At 42.4% G+C, this 22,075-nt stretch overlaps 1 protein-coding gene across 3 annotated transcripts in view; it reads right to left on the reverse strand.

The window, feature by feature from the left end:
* Nucleotides 1–983, reverse strand: part of Lancl1 (LanC like glutathione S-transferase 1) — a 33,596-nt gene extending 32,613 nt beyond the window's left edge. Inside the window, exons 1-2 of one of the 3 annotated variants that reach the window (XM_087564408.1) lie at nucleotides 919–983; nucleotides 610–706 (exon numbers count right to left, since the gene is read on the reverse strand). In XM_087564408.1, coding sequence (XP_087420534.1) covers nucleotides 610–690 — 81 coding nt within the window. In that variant the 5' untranslated portion in view covers nucleotides 691–706; nucleotides 919–983. 3 annotated transcript variants of the gene reach the window in all.
* Between the last annotated feature and the right edge of the window lie 21,092 nt (nucleotides 984–22,075).

The following is a 22,075-nucleotide window of genomic DNA, read 5'->3' on the forward strand; positions in this document are numbered from 1 at the left end:
TACTCTTCAGCTCTCTCTCTCAGGGATTTGTCAAAACCAGGTAGTCCCCGGTACCGCCACTACCCCACCCCCCATGGCTCTCCTCTCTAAGTGCCTGGTGGTATGAAAACCAGCTTACATAAGAATGGGTTTTCTAATCTTTGGCTCACCGCTCTCAGCTTTAAAGACTTCAAAAATTGGTAAAATTACAAATTATTTTGGGCCTCTGGGATACGTTTCCATGCCTTTAAAAGTCGTCCTCTCCATATTTGCTCTCATTACTCTGTCCAGACTCGCACACACTCACTAAAGAATAACATGGCACCTATGAAAACAGCTAGGTTCCTCATCTCCCTTAATGCCACTTAGGGAGTGAACTTCGAAGACAATTTTTATAACTGACATTCGTACTACCTGAGGTTATTTCTTCCACTGTTAGTGATGTTGACAATGGATTTTTATTCTCTATCCGAATCCTTAGGCCTCAGTATACTCCGACTTAGATACTTATGTAAGTCTGATCTAATCACAACTCTTTGGCAGGGGACAGATGGGAGTCCCCATCATCTAGGCAGAAGCCCCTAGGCTGGGGAAAGAGGTAGGTGGCGATGCAGGCAAGCCTCAACTCACCCTCCCAGTAGAATCAAAATAGTTTTCGGCCAGCGACTTGTTATAATCGGCATAAGGATTCGGAAAGGCCCTCTGAGCCATGACGCCGCAAGCGAACCTGCAGAACAGGGGAAAGAGAGATCTCAAGAGGGGTCGGGGCTCGGGGCTGGGATGCGACTGCAGGCGCTTTGACAGCCCCTTCCCTCCAAGCGGCCCCCGGCTGGCAGCCGCTCGGCAGGTGCGCGAGACAGCGGCCGCTGCTCGGAGCCCCGCGGGACGAAGGGAGCCCGTTTTTCACCCACGTCCCACGGCCACGAGAGGGGGGGATACACGGAGGTGATGTAGCCCGCACGCCTCTCCAGCGGCTCCGCAAACCGCGCAGCGCGGACAATAACAGACGCGGCGCGTTTACCGCCCACTTCCTGTAAGCCTGGCCAATCAGCGGGCACGCCGAGCCGGAGTCCCGCCTCCGGTCTTCAGGTTCTTAAAGACACAAAGTACTTTGTGATGCTTTCCTGGGAAGGGAGTGGTGGTGGGGATCAGGGTTTCCTAAGCACATTTATAAACACCTTGTTAAAGAAAGTTCAGTTCTAGATTCCAGGAGGTCGAAGCTACCTTTGTCTGCAAAAGGAAAGGACCGCTTTCAAATCTACACACCGAAGTCTTAACTACAGCTGACAAAATGAAATTGAAGAAGTGTCTTTGCCTTTTCATCTTCTAATTATGTTTTTTAAAGGAGGGGGGGGGAGACACAAATGACAATGAAGGAAACAAACAAAAACCCCAACCGACCAACCAAGCAACCAAGAACAGCAAACCCACGTGACCAGCTAGGTGATGGTCGTGCACACCTTTAATTTCAACATTCGGACAACAAGGCAAAGGGAGGCAGATCTCTGAGTTCCAAGCCAGCCCGGTCTATAGAGTGAGTTCCAGGACAGCCAGGGTTCCATAGAGAAAGCCTGTCTTAAACAAACCCCACTAGACCTTGTGGGCCACCAAGCACTATATCATAATAAACAGGATATGCTAAATACTTTGGGCACATTCTTTTCTTCAAGGCGCTATGGAGACTGTGGATAAGGCACCAAATGAAAACATCAGAGAATTTAAGCAAAAACTCTTAGGAAATCTAGTCTGCTCAGTAGCCTAAATTAGACTTTGATACTACATTTTGAAACCTTAAAAAAATAAGGACAAAGATTGTAGAACCACCTCAGTGCTTAACGGTCTTCTTGTTTGAAAATTTTTTTGTTGGGACAAACCAAGGATGAATATATATCATCTCAAGACATGCATTAGTGTTGTGTGGCTGGGTGAGGACAGAAGCAAATGTGGTTCACCTCATTAGGGGTTTCTGAGGGCCCAAAGCGTAGCTCAGTGAGTAAAGGCACTTACTGCCAAGTCTGATGGTCCAAGTCTGATGGACCCACACAGTAGAAGGAAGAAAACAAACTCTCTCAAATGGTCCTGTAACCTCCACGCACAGCACACACACACACTATAGTTAAATATAATTAAAATATTAAAATATATTTTTAAGTGAAATGTTTTCTGTGAGGAGGATCCCAGGTACAGGGGCAAGGCCAAGAGGTTTTCTATTGCTGGCTTGTTCATACATACCATGCAGATAGACAGCAAGGGTCTATGTAATCTTCACAGTAGATCACAGGCATGCGTTCTCAACAAAAAGCTTCTCTCTTCTTGCTCCTAAAGGCATGAGCTGTGGTGCTGATCAAGATCTATTCTCAAGGGTTAAAAGCAAAGCGAGAAAACGATCTAAATGTTTGAACTCTTTTGACCAACTTTCTGTGCTTGCAACCTCTTTCGTCTCCCACAGAATGCCAGCAAACCCATGTTTCCTATAGCAGGAGTGTTCGCCCAGCAGTTACAGGTACAGAGAAACCTGTCAGCACACTAACAACAGTCCTGACATGGCAAAGAGGTGGTGTAACACAGGAAACACTGTCTCTAGGAAATTAAAAGTGAACCGCAGTGTGCTTGGTGAACGTCTGTGTACGTGTCTGTTTCCTCTGGTGCTAATGTGGGGTCAGTAGCATGGGCGAAACAGGAAACTGCTTCAGTTGTACATAGCCCCTGTTAAACCAACAGGACAGTGACAGTAAAACCAGACTGAGACAGCTGCTAATTTATAACTTTAGAGTTGAAAAGAAAATAGGCTACTCTAGGTAGAAGGGGGAAAAATAAATCAAAACCACAGGCTGCGTGTGCATGCACATTAGAGAAGATGTTTCTGGGAAAAGTAAATAATATGGAATCCTGTGGTCTCTCTCTTCCCTAGCTCAATGACAGAATTAGCAAAATTCAAGGGGATGCACCATAAACAGCAACAGTGCATTCAACAAGGTCAGAGGCAAAGTGAGGACCAGAGCAATATAACTGTGTTCCCCCTATGCTAGCACACAGGTACTATCAGTTATTAGCACTTCCACAGTGCATAGGAGACCACTACCCAGCAAACCAGTCCTCTCCTTCAGACATCGAGGGTACAACAGGCAGAGTGGGTCAGAGGATGACCTCATTTCATAGCTCCCAGTGCAGCCCGGTCACAGCCATGCAGCTTAATTCTCACCAGTGGAGACACGGAGCAAGTGACCGATTCTGCACCAGTCTGTGCATGCCTGAGTTTGCCTGACCCCAGCACTCCCTCAGGCCTGAACACAGATGTACCTCTGGACGACCGCCATGCACACTGTGACCAGAGTAGCACCTTGAGGAATTAACAGCACATGAAGAGATCTACAGTCCAGAAAGGGGGACGAGGAACAAAGCTAACCCAAACTAAGAGAAGTGCTTTTCTCTCTGTTCCCACCATGTGGCTGTGACCTAGCTGTCACCCTCACACATGTTCTGGCATTTGGAGGTTGCCTTCTGCAAACCTAGAAAAGGAGCAACAGAAAAAAAAAAAAGTAAATGCTACCAGCATCTCAGACTTTGAAACCTCCAGAACTGTAAGAAATCTAACTTTGTGTTGTCTGTGCTTCTGGGTGAGGGTGGGCTGTAGCAGCAGCTTTGAGGAGTCCTCCTTGCAGCCTGTCAGTGGATAAATACACGTAGCTTGAGGCTAAGTATTTGAATCACGGTAACAAAATTGTATGGGTTTTATTTAATTGATATCATAGAAAAATTAAAATTAACAGGCAGGAGAATATATTCACAATACCTGGAGCCAGAGATTCATAACTGCAACCTATCTGCTAGGGGACCAAGAAAACTTGTCAACTAACAAGAAATTCGTGCAAAAGCAAACACAAAAACGAACACCCATAGGTAAAGCCTATTTGTCTGGAATGTGTATGAACAAAAGCCCAACACAATTATCAACAAATATTAAAAATAAAAAAACTGTTTCAACATCAATGGAATTTTATGCCATTCATTAACATGGTAAATTTAGAATACTAGACAAAAAATGCTGGACAGGAGGTGAGGGCAAAAACTGATAGGTGCCAACAGAAACAAGATAAACTAGTCCAGTGGTTTTAAGAGAGCGGTGTAACAGTATTGGGAAATTAATACTGAGGGAATTAATTTTGAAAATGTTCTATGGTTCAGTAGTTGACTTCTGGCATATAGAACAGTTATACCTAAGGTATTTAGATAGATGGATGGATGGATGGATGGATGGATGGATAGATAGATAGATAGATCATGCACCTTGGCCTGGAGAGATGTCGTCGTGTGTGAGAATGCACGCACAAGCATAGGGATGTGAATTCAGATCTCCAGCACCCACATAAAAGCCAGATGCAATAGAAACGGTAATCCCAGGTTTGGGGAGGATGGAGACAGGAGATTCACTGGGACTTGATTGACTCCAGCCACTGAGAAAAACAACAATGTCCAGGCTCAGTGAGTCACTGTCTCAGTGGAACAAGACAGAGAGAAGACACCACAGAAGCCTCTGGCTTGCCCATGCTTGTTCCTCTGCTCCACACCGGAGCTCGGCACCTCATTATACACTCCTCATGGCACAGCCTTCTCAGGCTTTCAGCCACCAGCATGTTGCTTTCCAACTTCCAGACTCCCTCCATCCTGTGCTCCCATCTTCCTGTCCACGGTCATCTGGTCAAGCCTTGTCTGCTTAAGTTAAATGTTCCACTATGCCCTACTGAATCATTCTTTCTGTACATTGTTAGTGTACTTAAATATGGAAACTTCAATCGCTCATGTAGGGCCTGTGAGGGGATATCATGACACTGGGCTTGCAATAATAATGATAATATAATATAATAAAATAACAACAATGTAATTAATATAAAGTGTTTCTCCTTTTCTTTCCTCTCTTATGAGATGCTCCTCCAATAGTCACTAAAAACCTTTACTAACTCTGCCTGAATATGCTAAGAGAATTGAACTAAAGAATTTTCTGGGAGATCAAATGTTATTTAACATAACAAAACCCAGAACTTTTATGTGAGTCTAAAGCAACTTCTCAGGAGAGAACTGGGGTCAACTTGAGGGAGAAGAGGTTCAGGAGGAGCAGGAGGCCAGGAGTGGGGGGTCTGAAGCATGTGCCCCTTAATCAAGAGAGAGGAGAAATAAATGATAGTTTATGATGTTTACATTTTATTCATTCTCTCTCCCTCTTTTCTCCCTTCCCCTTTCCCTCCCCCCCCCATCGTGTGTGTGTGTATGTGTGTGTGTGTGTGTGTGTGTGTGTGTGTGTGTGTGTGTGTGTGTTTGGAGGGGAGTGTTTATGGAGGCCAGAAGACAGCATTGAATCACTGGAGTTCTGTTGATTGAAAGCAACTCATGGGTGCTGGGAATCAAACTCTGGACCTCCTGGAGAGCAGCAAGAGCTCTAGCCAGCCCCCAGGCATGTCTCTTACCAGAGACAGACATGAACTAGATCCCTACATTCTTTGAACAGAGAGGTCCCAAGGTGTCCCAGGCAAGCCACTGGCCTGTGCCACCATCTGACAAGGAGGTACCAGTATTTACAATGCTCATGTCACGTACAGATTTGTCTTATAAATGGCAGTTCAAGCCATTTAAAGGAAAACATTAAAAATTTCCAGCTTTCCCGATAGATAATTTTTCTTTTCTATTTGTTGTGAGAAGCAAGAGGTCAAAGGTCAAGGTGAGTTACTGTGGACCACGAAGGTTTACAGTGAAAAGCCAAAGACACTGCCTCAGTAGGACCATACACTGAGTTCTTAGAGGAGGAGCATTAAGAATCTCCTGGTTAGCTAGCTTGTTACCACCTTGCCACATTGGTTTTTAACCACTCATGTCTTTGTTCGACTGTGACAGCCATCAGGCCTGGGCTTCAGTGAGGACTTTCCTCCTTCATCAATACAATGTCTGGGCTGAGACACCAAGCCTGGTGTGAAGGCCGTGCCCTGGACTGGCCGAGTAAAGGACAGGGCTCGAACTCTGAAGAATCATGCAACACTTGTTCTCCTTGAGGCCTATATCCCCTTAGGCTGTCACTGCCAGAACTCATGTTAATATAAACTCCCGGATTTCCTGCCACATACTCTGTCGTAGGGGAACTGGGTTGACTCCACATAATGAAAATCTCATGCGAATCTATTGTAGGCAAAACTTGCAGAATTGGATTGGTTGTCACGTGATTCTCTCGCTGTCTAGAGTTTGGCGTGTTCTGGTTCTAGAGAAAGAGAAGACAATAAAAGAATATAGTTTGAATATTTGAAAACCACGGCTATAATGACAGGCTGAAAATCTGGGAATTACTGATTTCCAGTTTATATCTGGCATCACAGTGCCTCACATATTCTCTACACCAGTGGTTCTCAACCTGGGATCAAATGACCTTTTCACAGGGGTCCCCTAAGAATATCAGAAAACACAGATATTTATATCATGATCCATAACAGGAGCAAAATTACAGTTATGAAGTAGCAACAAAAAATTTTATGGTTGGGTGTTTTCACAACGTGAGGAACTGTATTAAAGGGTCATTACAGCGTTAGGAAGGTTGAGAACCACTGCTGTAGACTAAAGCTAAGAAGAAGAACTGAGGAGAAAGAGCAAGAGCTAGAGGAGGGAGGGAGGGAGAGAGAGAGAGACAGGGAGGGAGGGAGGGAGGGAGGGAGAGAGAGAGGGAGGAGGAGGAGGAGGAGGAGGAGGGAGGGATGGAGGGATGGTCCTGTATTCTTACTTTGACCTAAGCCAGCTTGTGCTTCTAGGCAGTTTTTTTTTTTTTTTGATATTTTATCTAGATAGTACATGGAAGGGCTATTCCTATTTTTTTCTTTTTTGGCAATCAAATAAGTTTTTACTCTACCTGCACTTTTCCAGGATCTCTTTCTTCAATGTAGTATGTCTCGCAACCATATGTTCAAACATGTTTCTAGCAGGGTGGAGAAGAACTAGCCAGGACAAATCTTCTGGGAGTCCTGTGGCTTTCTCTGGACACCAGGCAGAACAAGTCAGCTCCACACAGTTCTACTGTGGAACTAACTGAAGCTCCATAATACATCTTTTTGCTGCCAAGCCAGAGGCTGCTGGGGAGGGACTCAGGAGGCTTGCTGTCACTCTTTATACAAGCACTCATAAACCTTCCAGAACATTCATTGTGGTTGGCAGGCACACGAAAAGGCCAAGCAAGGGAGACTAGCCCGTGGCCCCTTCCTAATAATAATAGCTTGTGTTCGCAGGACCTTGTCTACATGCCAAGCACTCTGTGTAAACGACTTCTGTCCATCATTAAAACAGTCCCACGTGTAGCTATTTCAGATTCATTAAATCAACTACCTAATGATGTGGTTGTGGTCAATTTGCTTAAACGCAGAAATTATCCAGGTGTTTTAAATTTTCTAGTCCTTAGCCCTGCAGTAGAATTAGGATACCTATGAGTGGGAACTCACAAACTTCCAATAGGAACGAGTTCTCAAACCTTCTTCTAATCTTGCCTCCTTATAGCCATTTTTCCTAAACCTCAACTTTGAAATTGGACCTACTTTTGTTGCAGAAATTGCTATGTGCTTTTGCATTTATTCCCGTTAATCTTAGGTCTTAAACTCCTGGGAGGCAAGAGGTCTTCATACTTATCATGTGACTATGACGTACAGCACTGATGCCTTTCCTAAAGATGTGTTGAGAGCAGAAAGACAATGAGTCTGAGAAGAAGCTACATGCTCATGTTTCTTGAAGCCAGCTCATGCTCGCGCTCTCTCTCTCTCTCTCTCTCTCTCTCTCTCTCTCTCTCTCTCTCTCTCTCAATTCCTGGTTCTTTTTCATCTTTCTCACTGACTTTCATCTTCTTCCTGTTCATGTATGTGTGTATATATACACACATACCTGTTCATATTTATGATCATGCATATGCATTTATATATTCATGCATTTATATATAATATATAAAACAATATATTATACATAATATATTGTAAATATAATATATTCTACATGTATACATCTATACATGTATATGTATACATTATATATTATATAATATGCACATATAATATGTATATATTATGTATTATACATACATGTTCATATACATTATGTTATACATTATATACATTATATAATATAATACATAACATATAAAATATAAGATACATACTACATACTACATAATATATAATATATAATAACATATATAGTATACTATAAAGAGTGAACAACAGTGTTATTTATTTTTGAAATTTTATGTATGTGTTCAATGTGTCTTGATCATATCTACCCTCTATTCCCTGTGTACTTTCCCAAAATATCTCCCTCACAACTGTATGAGTTAGTGTGTGTGTGTGGGGGGTATTTTTAGATAACTGCCTGAGATTAATTAGTACAGCTCAATTGTGCATGGAGTTGTGACCATTCACTGGACATGGACAATTTACCAGTTGCCACACCCCCAAAGAAAATGACTCCCTTTCCCAAGCAGCCATCAACTGCTGATAGTTTCTCTGATAGGGGTTGGGGCTCAGGACTTCCTCCCCATCTATGTCGGTTTTCTAGTTGGCTTGGTATTCTATAGACAAACGCAGCTACTTCGAGTTTATAGGTGCAACAGCCATGTCATGTCCAGAAGACGGTATTTAGTAGTCTTCTTGCTACCTCTTCCTGGTGTCCCTGAGCCTGTAGACATGTGACGCTGATATAGATGGCCCTATCCATGTGAGCACTCACAGTCATGTACTGTCAGCACTCTGGTCAGTTATGAGTCTGCTTTAACTATTGCCCACTGCAAAAAGAAGCTTCCTTGATATAAGTCAGTAGCAGCACAAATCTCTTAGCATAAAGATAAATATGTGAGAGTTTGACCACACTGCCATTAAAGAAAACAATGGTAGGTTGTCCCTAGGACCTATCAATGGTAGGTTCTCCCTAGGATCTATGACTTCTCCAGCCAAAGGAGCAGGCCTCAAGTCCATTCAGAGGGTCGTTGATTACCCATATAGCAGTCATGCCATTATCACACCAGTGGGTACTTCTTGCAGGTCAATGGTGTGGCATAATTGGGTCAACATTGGGTAAGAGCATTTATGTGTTTTCCTCCAGCAGTCTGTGTAGCATCTTCCCGCACTGTGAAGTCTAACAATCAGTGAGGGTTTCCTGGTCCATGCTTGCTATTAATTTTTCCGTTCTACAACCAATGTGTGTGGTGTATTCAACAATATGGTTTTGCAATCTACCTGTGGCAGGCAACCAAGAGGAATGGCATTAGCATGTGCTGATCTGAGGACTCTGGGGCCTACTTGACAAATAACTCACAATCGCTGCTTCTGGAATTGAGATTTTTGATGTCACAAACTGCCTCTTTCTCCCAGCCTCCTTCTGATACAGCTGAATTGTTCTCCATCCTGTTCTGAGTCCAGCCCACTCGGCACTCCACTCTGTCCCTGGTGACTTCCCCTGTGCGAATGGCTCCTATTATTTCCTACCTGCTAGAAGATTTCCAAGCTGTCTTCTCTGCACTTCAGACTTATTTTTCATCTTTTCATAAAGAACTATGGTTGACAGCTTAGATCTGGTGCTCCAGAAATAGGATGGGTTTAGATCTCAGCTTAACCATTGTTTCTTCAAATTACTTAATATTTCTGGTGAGAACATGTAGCAGAGTCAATTGTTTATGGTATGAATACAAAACCACACCAGAACTATAGTTCTTCTTGCTTACTTTCAATCCTTCCCCATTGCTTGACTTATACATTGTATAAGTAAAAAGACACAGAAATGACTCAAAATGGCTTCTAACCTTCAAATCTTCACCTTTCCCTAAGAGGCTGATATGTAAATTTCTCAGGTCTACTGAACTATACACTATAGTTTTTCTTTTTTAGGACTGTAGCTGTGGGGCTCCTCCATACCTGCTCCTGCTAGCCTACAGGCACATGTACCTGGCATGTGCCTTCAGGCATTGTAGTATTCTAGTTTCCTTTGCATTACTGTGATAAAACACTTGTAGTGTCCAAAGGGTACCCCGTTTTTCCTTCCTCACTCAAAAGGGCAGGCCCGATAACCTACTCCAAAATTGAGTCTTAGTTTCAGCTAAAGTTCGACTATAGAAGGATTTCTAGTGGTTAGGGAAGAGTCAGTATGCCTCAGAAAGTCATGAAAAGTGTTCCTATCCAACAAAAGGAGTCATTTCCTTTGTCTCTGAAATAAGGGATATATTGCTCTATATTGGAATATATACATGTCATCATAACATTATATCAAAGCCCGTGCTGGCCTCAAGGATCCTTCGCCTCCTATTCACACACACTTGATACTTACACATCTCAGAGCCCAGCTAGCATCCTGGCCCTTCTCACGTCTCCCCTCACTGTGCTTGCTCTCAGGCTCTGGCAGTTGACATGCTTGCCTACAATGGACTGGGTCTTGTAACATCAATCACGAATCAAGAGATGCTCCACTAGACATGGCCATAGTTCAATCTGATCTGGTCACTCTCTCAGTTGTGCCTCCCACGGATAAGTTAGTAGCTGAAACTAACTAGGGCGAGTAGGAAGAACTGCTTTGCTGTCTCATATCTATGTAGTACACATGGTTGACGGGCCCTGACACATAGCAGATTCATTCCTCCGAGTCATCTGCATTTCATGACAGCTCTGTAATTTATAAATAGGAGTGGCCGGGGCTGTTTTTGGATGAAGTACACACTAGGGTTCTCTGAACAGGTATTTGCTAGAATTTTACTACGACAGAAAAACATTTGTGTGTATTAAGGAAGGAGAGCAGGTGGTGATGAATGAAAATCACAGCCCTGTCCCTCCAAGTTGTCTGTTACCATTGGTTGACTGTTAGTTTCTCTTTTAGGATTGTTCGTTACACCGTGACGCCTCCACTTCTTTCAGCTTATAACTAATTCTGATTTTTCCCTCTTACGAATTGTTTCCCCTATAGCTCGGCTTTACTCATTCAAGCGTTTGGATAGTAAATTTACCTTTACACATGTTTGTGCTCCCAGCCATACATGTCAATTTGTAGAAAGTGAAATAGAGAACAATTTAGCCTGGGTGAAATGTCAGAAAAATACCCAAAAGGCACCAAATGCAATACTTGAGTTTCAAATTTTGAGAATGGAATTAGGCCACTAAATCAGTTTTCCTGCCTGTGTCGTGGACCATGGGGACATGTCCCAGTTCTTCAGAAAAAGGGCATCTTCATCTCGCTCAGTCCTACGCACAGGTCTGTGTTAGGGACCTATGGGGAACCCTTGGATGTGAAACTAATTGAATCTGCATCGAAATGACCTTTTCCTCTCTTTATTAAATATCTGGATTGCCCCACAACCTTTTCCTTTGGCTTGCTTGCAGTATTCCTTTATAGCTACACACACCGGCTATCTACCAAGGGTAAAGAGGACAGAATGGGAATGACTCATACATTTCAGATTATGGGAAGGATTTCACTGCTGCAATGGAGGAAAGGACACGCCTCCGTTGCGGAGGGGAGAAAATTCAGTTGTCAGTGCAAATTATTATTACATATCCAGCACTATAGCCAAAGCCAAAACATCTCACCTGTCAAAAGTGAGTAAGGATAACTTACTCGGCATCCCGGCTGTCATCGGACTCACACTGTACACCTTCTGTCTGAGTGTAGGCTTAGCCTGTCCACGGCCTCATTTCTTTTGCAGGGCTTGGCGGATTGCAGTTTGTCAATGGTCTCCTTATTGACCTGCTGTCTGTCTCTTCTATCTGCTCTCGCTGCACCTGCTGTGCTAGTGATTGTTTTGTGTGTACAGGAACCACTGCTGTTGGAGACTAGGGACACACTGTGAGCAGAAATAAACCAATGTATTAATCTTCGGCTACAAATTCTATCTTTGGACAATGATGGGAAGATCTTTGGGAAAACAATGTTTTTCTTAGGGAATGGTGACTTAAAAAAACCCACAAACCTTATGTTTATAACAATGTCTATCTTCTTTTTCTCCTGACAGTTTTCTGTGTAAGTTTTCATTTCTATTCGAATCTCAAATCTAGAGAAATTAGTAAAACAGTGAAGACTTTTATATATAGTTAGTGTTCTACTGCTGCGAACAGACACCATGACCAAGGCAAGTCTTTTAAAAGACAACATTTAACTGGGGTTGGCATACAGGTTCAGAGGTTCAGTTCAGTATCATCAAGGCAGGAACATGGCAGCATCCAGGCAGGCATGGTGCAGGAGGAGCTGAGAGTACTACATCTTCATCTGATAGCTCCTGGTGGAAGACTCACTCCCAGGCAGCTAGGGTAAGGGTCTTAAGCCCACATCCACAGTGACTTCAACAAGGCCTCCTAATGGTGCCACTTCCTAGGCCAAGCATATACAAACCATCACAGGTTATAAGGAAAAAATGTGGAGAAGTTTTACCAGTTGGGATTACTGAAATCTTTCCTATCAAGTTTGGAAGTCTTAATGGACTAAAGATTCACATCTTTTCACTCTTCCTTCTAACCTTTATTTTAACACAAGCCTTGGAAATTAGATATGCGAGAGATGGCAAGGAGATGAGCACCTTCTGTGGACTTTGCTTTGCATTTCTGCCTGCTGAGCATTTTGGAGCACACAGCAAATGTTTTGCCAGGTAAAGTTTGATTTGATTCATGGTGGTATTTTGTCCTTTCAGATACAGCTCAAGAATGAATACTTTCCTCCATGGACATCGACTTTACTTCATTGAGAAGATTCAGAGACAGGACAGATTTGACCTAGCAGGAAACCCTTTTCTTTCATGATACACACACCTGATGGTTCGCTGAGATTTTCAATTTGGTAGTTGCAGGAAAAAAGTTTAGAAATGCTAGGTAGAGAACATTAAGAGACCCAGATATTTAAACTCAACACTATACTGTAGAGAGATGGGTATTACCAATCGGTTACATGACTATGATCATAAGCTCTTTTCAGGAATGGAAGAGAAAGAGGAAAGCAGAGAGGAAAAAAGGAAGAAAGGAGGGAGGACAAAATGGATAAGGAAAAAAAATGGAAGACATTATACTTGCATGCGGTTTCAAGATGTTATAGAACATTTACTGATGAGCAGGATTGCCTGTGGTTGCTAAGTGATACCACTCAGGAAATCTACAGCCAGAGCTAAGTCTATAAAGGCATATAAATGCTTATAAATCTGCCATACATATTCATATAATCTTATAAATCTAAATGCTTATAGACGTGTAGATTAGTGTTGTCTATATGGTTTTCTTTTCTTTCATGCTCAACCATGGTAGGTTTATCTATGTAGATCTATGTGACTCCCTAGAATATCCATTGCAACATTGGTTGTATAAAATAATTTTACATCTAATACATGCATATATTTAAAATAAATAACATGAGAATTATGCCCTAAATGAATTTACAATAGCATTGCATCTGCAAAGAGAAGATTCTAGAATAGTTGTGGAAGGTGGTGAGGAGAGGATAACGTGAAATGACTGATTTAGTTATTGATGATATGGCAAACTAAAGATAGACATTGAAGGCTCCTTCTGTGGTGAGCCTGTTAGGAGGTAGTTTCCTGTGTTCAGCCATCTCAGGAATGAGTTCCACCTTGCTGGCAGGATCAAAATTGAGTTCATGTTCCCAGGTTCCGGAACCCAACTCCTATCCTACTTCTTGAAATGTTTCATGTTTGTGTGCTAACCAGTGAAGGATGTAAAGAGGGAAGCTGCTGTTATCCTGTTATCTGAATCAAGGCACACACGTCATAATGTGCTGTTTGTCTCGACTTAACTGACTGTGTGTAGCTTGCCCACTCCTTTGTTCCCCTATCATTCTAAAACTCCAGGCTAGAGTCTAGGAGGGAACCTGACTGCAGAAGCTGATTCAAGGACCCTGAAACCAGATGACTTGGATAAGGCCTAGTCACAAGTGTTAGCTTCCTTACTTAATCTTTTGTGTCAAAATATGATTGGTCAATGCAATGGTGCACTCTGACCACCTTACTTTGTGTTTCCATCTTATAAAATCTCCCTTCAGGGACTCAGTTCAGATCCTAACCTGGCCATCTCCCTGAGCATTCAGAAAATAAAGCTTTCATTCTTAAGCTTTTGTCTCTAAAGTGTGTTTTGTCCACTTCCACCCCAAACCCAACAAACCTTGGCTACAACTTTAAAAGGCTTGACTTTTTGGAAAATGGAAAGTAGGACTGCTTCTTTTGTTTTTTCTATTAAACTTTCTTCTAAACTTTGTGCTCCCCCCCAATATTTACATCTTGAACTTCTTCATGTATTAATGCAAGTCCTGAGAAACCTTTTTTATTACCCTCCCCTTGTATGTATGATAACAGTACTGCCCACAGAGCCTCACTTGGGAGTGGTGATGGTCAGCCCAACAGAATCTACAACTACCTGGGAGATACAGCTCTGGATTTGTCTGTAGGGATTAACATGATTATATTAATAAGGATGGGAAAACCTACGTACCCACTGTGGGCAACACCATTTCCTGACTTTGACTTTGCACTGTACAAATTGAGCCAACGACACTCATTAGGCTTTGCTTTCCAATTGTGGATGTAATGCTATGTGCTGCTTCACATTCCTGCTACCTTGACTTCCTTATGATGGTGGACTGTGCTGTGGAACCAGGATCCAAAACAAGCCCCATTTCCCTTAAGTTATTTTGGTCAGTATTTTTTTCCCTAGCCACATGAAAGAAAACTAAGACCAGAGTCCAGATTTGTCTTTGTCTCACAAGCCTCTGATGTTAGAGAAGTTCCTTCAAACTCCATAGCCCCTAGCTTCCTAATATCTGGAGGCAATTACTAGGCCCTTAAACAAACTCTTTTGAGATGAAGGTTTGAATTGTGTATTGGCAGGAATTGTTAGAATAATTGACTTGAGTGTGTTTAATTGACTGTAAGAAAAAGTGTTTTTGTTTTGTTTCTTCAGAAGGTGTTAATTACTGCTTGTGTTGAGTTCCTGCAGGCATGATTTCAGTATTGGCTATTCTGAGTTGTGCAGGTGATTACAAACATGCTTGGCTATCTATGGCTTCAGTTAGGTCTCTGTGGTGTTCTAAGTGTCCCCTGACAGTGGGAGGTTGCCATAGAACGTCTAGTGGATACTTCTTTCTTCATAAGAAATTGTGAGTGAATAAAAAAAGGGAAAGAAACAGAAGGAAAGGAAAGAAAATAACTGGCTTGAGATTTGGCAGTGGATAAATGACAAAAAGAAATAAAAAGGAAAGAAACATGCCTGCTCCTAGGTATGGTGCAGAACACTTTATTATAGATAAAAGGGAGACGTAGCCAGAGGCCAGGGAACCTGGGGAATTCAGAGAGGACATGACCCGGAGCCATGTGAGGAGAAGGGCAAGAGAAGGAAGAAGGGAGAGAGGAGGACCAGGAGCAGCAGCCAGGAGGCTCGAAGTTAACAAAGAGAGCATTTAACCAAAATGGCTGGATTATATAGGGAAAGGCAACCAGCCCCTTGGCTTGGAGAGTTCAGGGTAGGGTGCAGGGTATGCCAGCTATACCTGTAACAGGTAGGGACTGAGAGATGCAGGGACAACCTAGTGACCAGGTCCATGTGGACATGTTAAATAGGCATCTCTGCCATTGTCCCAGGTTTGAAACAGTAAGATCCTTGAGTTATAATTGAGGAGTTTCAGTTATCACTCTCTTAGATGTCTTCTTTTGGGACTTTTCAGTTGTCTCAGGCTTCCTTTAAGCCTGTTAACTTGAGAAGCGATAAAGGGTCTCTCTTTCTAAACTTAACAGAGGCTTCATTGACAAGAGTGGACACGGTGAAGCTGTGTAAAGTGTTAGTGAGACACTGGCAGCAACCAACAAGAGCAGGAACAACAGATAGTGTAAGAAAGTGGTGCTGGAGTTTATGGCAACAAAATTGATGGCTAAGCATTCAGTCTGAGGTTAGCCAGTCTACAAGAGTCAAGGTTTCATTACCCCTACAGAAGTCTTTTCCCGTGTGACGCCATGTGTCGTGGTTGCACATGACTCATCATGTGGAATTCTCAAAAGATATTATAAGCAATAGCTGGAGAACTCTTGGGCATAGTTACACAGCTTAATGACCTGTACATAGATGTAGCTTTAGGCTCTGTACATATAGGGAAGAAGAGGCTCCAAAAGGTTAGGCCAATAGCTATAATCCGTGAGCAAGGCACTGGACACATTAGAAATAGGATGGCTACCTTCAGTGTACACTGGGAAGTTTCTTTTCTTTCTCTAAGACATACAACTAAAAGTATTTCATGTCCTTGCTCTTTGACCTCTGCAGAAAGTAACTTTTAATGTGTTACTTGGAATGAAGTGTACAGGATATCTGCCTTCACAAACAAACTTCCATGTGAAAAATTATGCATCAAAGTCACATAAAAATCTAACCATCAGTTACCTGAAAAGAAAAAGTAACTTTACAATATCTTAACCTTTCCTATCACGATTGGCAATCTAGTGAAACCTATCTATCTCTTCTGAGAACAATGCTCTGAAACGTACAATATAAAATAAAATGGAAGGAAAATCCCAACACATGGAAATATCATTGTATAATAATTAAAAATGTTGCAACACAATAGTATGTGTTCTACAATTGCACAATTCCATCAAATACTCATTCTATAGCCAAATAAACAGTACATTTCTTTTTTCCCCTGAACATGCGCTCCACTACAATGAGAAATTCAAATTTAGGTAAGTTATATCATGAAGTTGTACACATAGATAATACTACTAATGTTGAGTTCTTGCATTTATGTTTGAATGAATATTAAATATGGCTACACGTTACTAAAAATAGATGTCAGACCCCCTTCCCCATTCACATTCATGGTCTTTTAGAATCTACTTCTCAACCTTCCTTCTGTGTGCTCAAGGCTTAGAACTATTTTGCTGGGTTTTTAAATCATCCTTCACCACTTACTTTGCTAAACTGATGCTCAAATAGGAGTTTCAAGATCGGGGTGAACTGGTGGGTTTGTTCTGTAGAAGATGGGGTAGGTACGAACACAAGCTGGGTACATTCCGATCAAATTGTAAAGTGATGAACTTCTCATCTGTGCTTCCCAAGCACTCTTTCTCCAAATCAGGTGTCTGGGCAATCCTAAGTGATGTGAGCAGTTCCTTTAGTTGTAACCATTAGTGACACTGACATGGCCTTTGAATGACTGTATTAAGTATGGATTAAGTATGCATTTAAATGCATCAGCCAGGGAGATAGGCTACTAAAAACAAAGGAATCTAGCACCCATGGTGGATTGTGTTGCGATTTGTTTTGTTTTGTTTTCCAGTTGGGACATGTACAAAGAGATGCTGTTGGCTTTTTCAATTAGACACTTTTCAGTCATCTCAACCGCAGAGATGGGCGATCCCTTTACTACTGTCAGTCAGTTGTAGTTCTCAATTGACAAAACCTGAAAGTAGTTCTTTTCCGTTTGCTCTTGGTTCTACTTACACTGACAGCCACGTTTCCCCAGGGTGCACAAATACCCTTTCTGGTCAAACACCTCATTTGTGCTGCTGTCATTTAAGGTGATAGCCATTTGTAGTTTATAGAGGAATGATTTCATTCGTATGAGCGAACAGATGGGTTAATAAAGCTGTCTGAACTTGTAAACTGGTTCGCAGGTGTTCTCATCACGGTGTCATGGTGCCGAATACTTTCGGCCATGCCTGCTTGTCCCTCCGGGTAGCCAGATCCATTGTGCACCAGGCTGGACTGGAAGGAGAGATGCTTAGCTGGGGTTGGGTGGGTGCAGGCAGGATCTTGGTTGGTAGTGAGTCCACAGACAAAGAACAGGCACACCGATAACAGCTTCTGAAAACTGGTTCAGTTTTATTGGGGGTGGAGATAACGAGGTCTTTATGGGAGGTGGCCAGGATCTGTGGAACAAGGTTTGTGTGGCCTTGTACAATTGGCCAGGACAGGCAAAGAACATGCAGACCTGGGAACAGCTGGGGAGAACTGATTCAGTTTAATGGAGGCGAGTGTGTGCGTGGGAGAGAGGGATAAAGGTGTACTTATGGGGAGGTGGCCAGGGTCTATGGGGCAAGGTTTGTGTGGATGCGTACAATTGGCCAGGACAGGGGTGTTGGAAGATGCTTCATTTGCATATTCAGAGGCTGTAGGATCCAGGGGAAAAACCTTATAAGGTCAAACAAGGAGTGAAGCTCAGTAACTATTGGGGTGACAAAGTCTTACTGGGGTTGATGGTGGAGCAGCCTGCTTCATAGCTCCAGGGCCGGAAGCCAATTCCTGCCATCCTCATCTGAAGTGTCTGGGGCTGAAACTCTCCCTTCGACCGTTCCTCCGTAATCCTGGGCTATTACAGGATACAGAACTGCCAATAGTTAGCTAGATTATAAATGCCTTGGAAACGCAAGTTAACCCTCCAGGCTCACGCAGACATGAAATAGAGAACAATGGTTTATTTCTAGGCTGTGAGAAACAAAAATGTCTCCACATCCCCTGTTATGTGATGCTTAGAATACACAGTGAAAATGGTCAAGCTATGATAATTAGGCTAATTTCTTTAAAAGGTAGATTTTTGTGTTCTCTTACTTTGAAAATGTGTTTATTTTCTAACTTTTGTATTGATAAAAGGTTATTGATATCTTGAATAAAATGATCACACAAAGATACTAACATACTTAGGTACTTGTTTGGACCCATAGAGAAGGACTCTTAAATTTGCAATGCAAAATATATCCTCATGTTCTCTAGTGTTTGCCATGACCTCCATTTTGTTATACTTTACGTCTAACATGAGGATTACTCTGAAGGTGCATAAGAGAGAAAGACTGGGGAGTAGTTGAGTCTGTAAACACAGTTCAATCATTGGAATGTCCACAGCAGGTAGAGCTGACGCTGAACAGTTCAAAGAGTGGCTCTTAGCACTGATGACCTAGTAGAATAATATGGCGACTTAAAATTCCATTAATTGATTTAGAACCTCCTGTGGGTGGGCAGGGATCCGTCTCTGGCTTGTGTTGAAAGCACTCCATGTGGTTTTACCATTAATAGCCATTCTTTGGAGTTCAAAGTTCTTACGCTGAAAATTTTTGAGGATGAGAGAAACTTTATTTTAGACCATCTTTCTGGTGAGATGCCAGTATTCCATTAGCAGGTGTCTTAGTCAGGGTTCCTATTCCTGCACAAACATCACGGCCAAGAAGCATGTTGGGGAGGAAAGGGTTTATTCTGCTTAGACTTTCACATAGCTGTTCATAACTGGAACTCACACAGGGCAGGAAGCAGGAGTTGATGCAGAGGCCATGGAGGGATGTTTCTTACTGGCTTGCTTCTCAGCTTGCTCTCATATAGAACCCAGGACTATCAGCCCAGGGACAGCACCACCCACAATGGGCTGGGTCCTCTTGTCTTGATCATTAATTGAGAAAATGTCTTACAGCTAGGTCTCATGGAGGGATTTCCTCAAGGGAGGCTCCTTTCTCTGTGATAACTCCAGCTAGTGTGAAGCTGACACACAAACCAGCCAGTACAGCATGGCATTCTATCTTTAGTGATGTAGTATGTGTGGAACATTGTCTTCTTTCTGTTCTGTTCCCATTTAGAGACCAAGAGATGCCATCGAACTCAGAAATCACACAAATCATGTAATAGTGTAAAGTCACTAAAACCCAGCACATAGACTACACACTTCCTGGTTTGGAGCGGATCTTAGGTAACTTCAGGGAGCCTTTTCTCCTTTCATGTTTCTGTCTTGCATAGTTGATCTATTCAGCAGAGTCTTCTTTACTTTCTGCATGCCAATTCAAGCTAAGGCAGACAGACAGACATACAGACACAGAATATATAAAAAGTGTTTAGGAAGTGGCTTTCTATTTTGTTTTGCCATTGAGTACAGATTCGCTACCTTCCTGGTGTGTGTGTGTGTGTATGTGTGTGTGTGTGTGTGTGTGTGTGTGTGTATGTGTGTGTGTGTATGTGTGTGTATGTGTGTGTGTATGTGTGTGTATGTGTGTGTATGTGTATGTGTATGTGTATGTGTGTGTGTATGTGTGTGTATGTGTGTGTGTGTATGTGTGTGTATATGTGTGTGTGTATGTGTGCCTGTGTATGTGTGTGTGTGTATGTGTGTGTGTAAGTGTGTGTATGTGTGTGTGTAAGTGTGTGTGTATGTGTGCCTGTGTATGTGTGTGTGTATGTGTGTGTGTATGTGTGTGTGTATGTGTGTGTGTGCGTGTGTATGTGTGTGTAGTAGGTGTAGTAGTATCCTTCCTAAGTCCATTCCTTCCTCCATCTTCCCTCTTTTTCTTTTTGTCTGAAACATAAAGACAAATTAGTGGCAAACACCTTAGAGTTTTCCTATTTCTCTGCTGTTCAGATTCTGCTGCCACCAAAATGTCCTGTCCTCATACCAAGAAGTTCTCAGTCACTTTTCATACATTTTTCCATTGAAACGTTCAACCCAGTGTGAATGCATCAGGAGTGCCTATGGCATCTCCTCGGTCTTATTACTGTGTAAGACAACGCTCAACTTTCCCATTCCATATTTTGCTACTGAAGACATTAAGTTCGTGTGTTTTTTCATGTCCTTCTTTCCCTATCTCTTCTAGTATCTCTGAGACCCTCCTTCTTACTGTATGAGGAGCCACCACACCGTATCAACACTTCTTGCTTCTGTTCCTAACAGTCCCTTAAATGAAACCCTTCTCTCATACTGACCAGGAATCTCCTCTGTACAAGATGCATCTGAATATCAGTGTTCATGAATTATTGACTCTATACAAGGTAAGAGTTCTTGGAAGCAGTTGTTGTGGGATGCTGTAGATAGTTGCAATGGCTTTGCTGCTTTCTCAGAAGGAGACAGGGAGTGCCGGAACATCATGAACGGAGACATGGCTTTACAGTAGAGAAATTTTGATCCAGAAACATGCTCTGTCAAAAGATCACATAGGTCTGTGTGATATGGCTGGAATGACATTTCTTCAGCCCTTCTGACTAGAATGCACACACAATTTTTGCACACACCTTTAATCCCAAACAACATAGTTAAAGTGAGTTTGTAGAAGGATCAGCCATATTTAAAAGTGATATCTAGGTTATCTCCATCTTCTGGCTATTATAAATAAGGCTGCTATGAAAATAGTGGAGCATGTGTCCTTGTTATATGTTGGAGCATCTTTTGGGTATATGCACTAGAGTGGCATAGCTGGGTCCTCAGGTAGTACTACGTCCAGTTTTCTGAGGAACTGATTTCCAGCTTGCAATCCTACCAACAATGGAGGAGTGTTCTTCTTTCTCCACATCCTCGCCAGCATTTGCTGTCACCTGAGGTTTTGAGCTTAGCCATTCTCACTGGTGTGAGGTGGAACCTCAGAGTTGTTTTGATTTGCATTTCCCTGATGAGTAAAGATGTTGAACATTTCTTTAGGTGCTTCTCAGCATTTGATATTCCTCAGTTGAGAATTCTTTATTTACTCTGTACCCCATTTTTAATAAGGTTATTTGATTCTCTGCAGTCTAACTTCTTGGGTTCTTTGTATATATTGGATATTAGCCCTCTATCAGATGTAGGATTGGTAAAGATCTTTTCCCAACCAGTTGGTTGCCATTTTGATCTACTGACAGTGTCCTTTGCCTTACAGAAGCTTTGCATTTTTATGGGGTTCCATTTGTTGATTTCAGAGGAATGGATACAGAAAATGTGGTACATTTACAAAATGGAGTACTACTCAGCTATTAAAAACAATGACTTCATGAAATTCTTAGGCAAAAGGGTGGAACTAGAAAATATCATTCTGAGTGAGGTAACCCAATCACAAAAGAACACACATGATATGCACTTACTGATAAGCTCAGAAATACCCAAAAGCTCAGAATACCCAAGATCCAATTTTCAGACCACATGAAGCTCAAGAAGAAGAAAGACTAAAGTGTGAATGATTCAGTGCTTCTTAGAAGGGGGAACAAAATACTCACAGGAGGAAATACAGGGACAAAGTGTGGAGCAGAGACTGAAGGAAAGGCCATCTGGAGACTGTCACACATGGGGATCCATCCCACATGCAGTCACCAAACCCAGTCACTATTGGGGATGCTAAGAGGTGCATGCTGACAGG

The sequence above is a fragment of the Rattus norvegicus genome, chromosome 9 (assembly GCF_021556685.1).
Source record: "Rattus norvegicus strain SHRSP/BbbUtx chromosome 9, alternate assembly SHRSP_T2T, whole genome shotgun sequence".
Classification (NCBI taxonomy): Eukaryota; Metazoa; Chordata; class Mammalia; order Rodentia; family Muridae; genus Rattus; species Rattus norvegicus.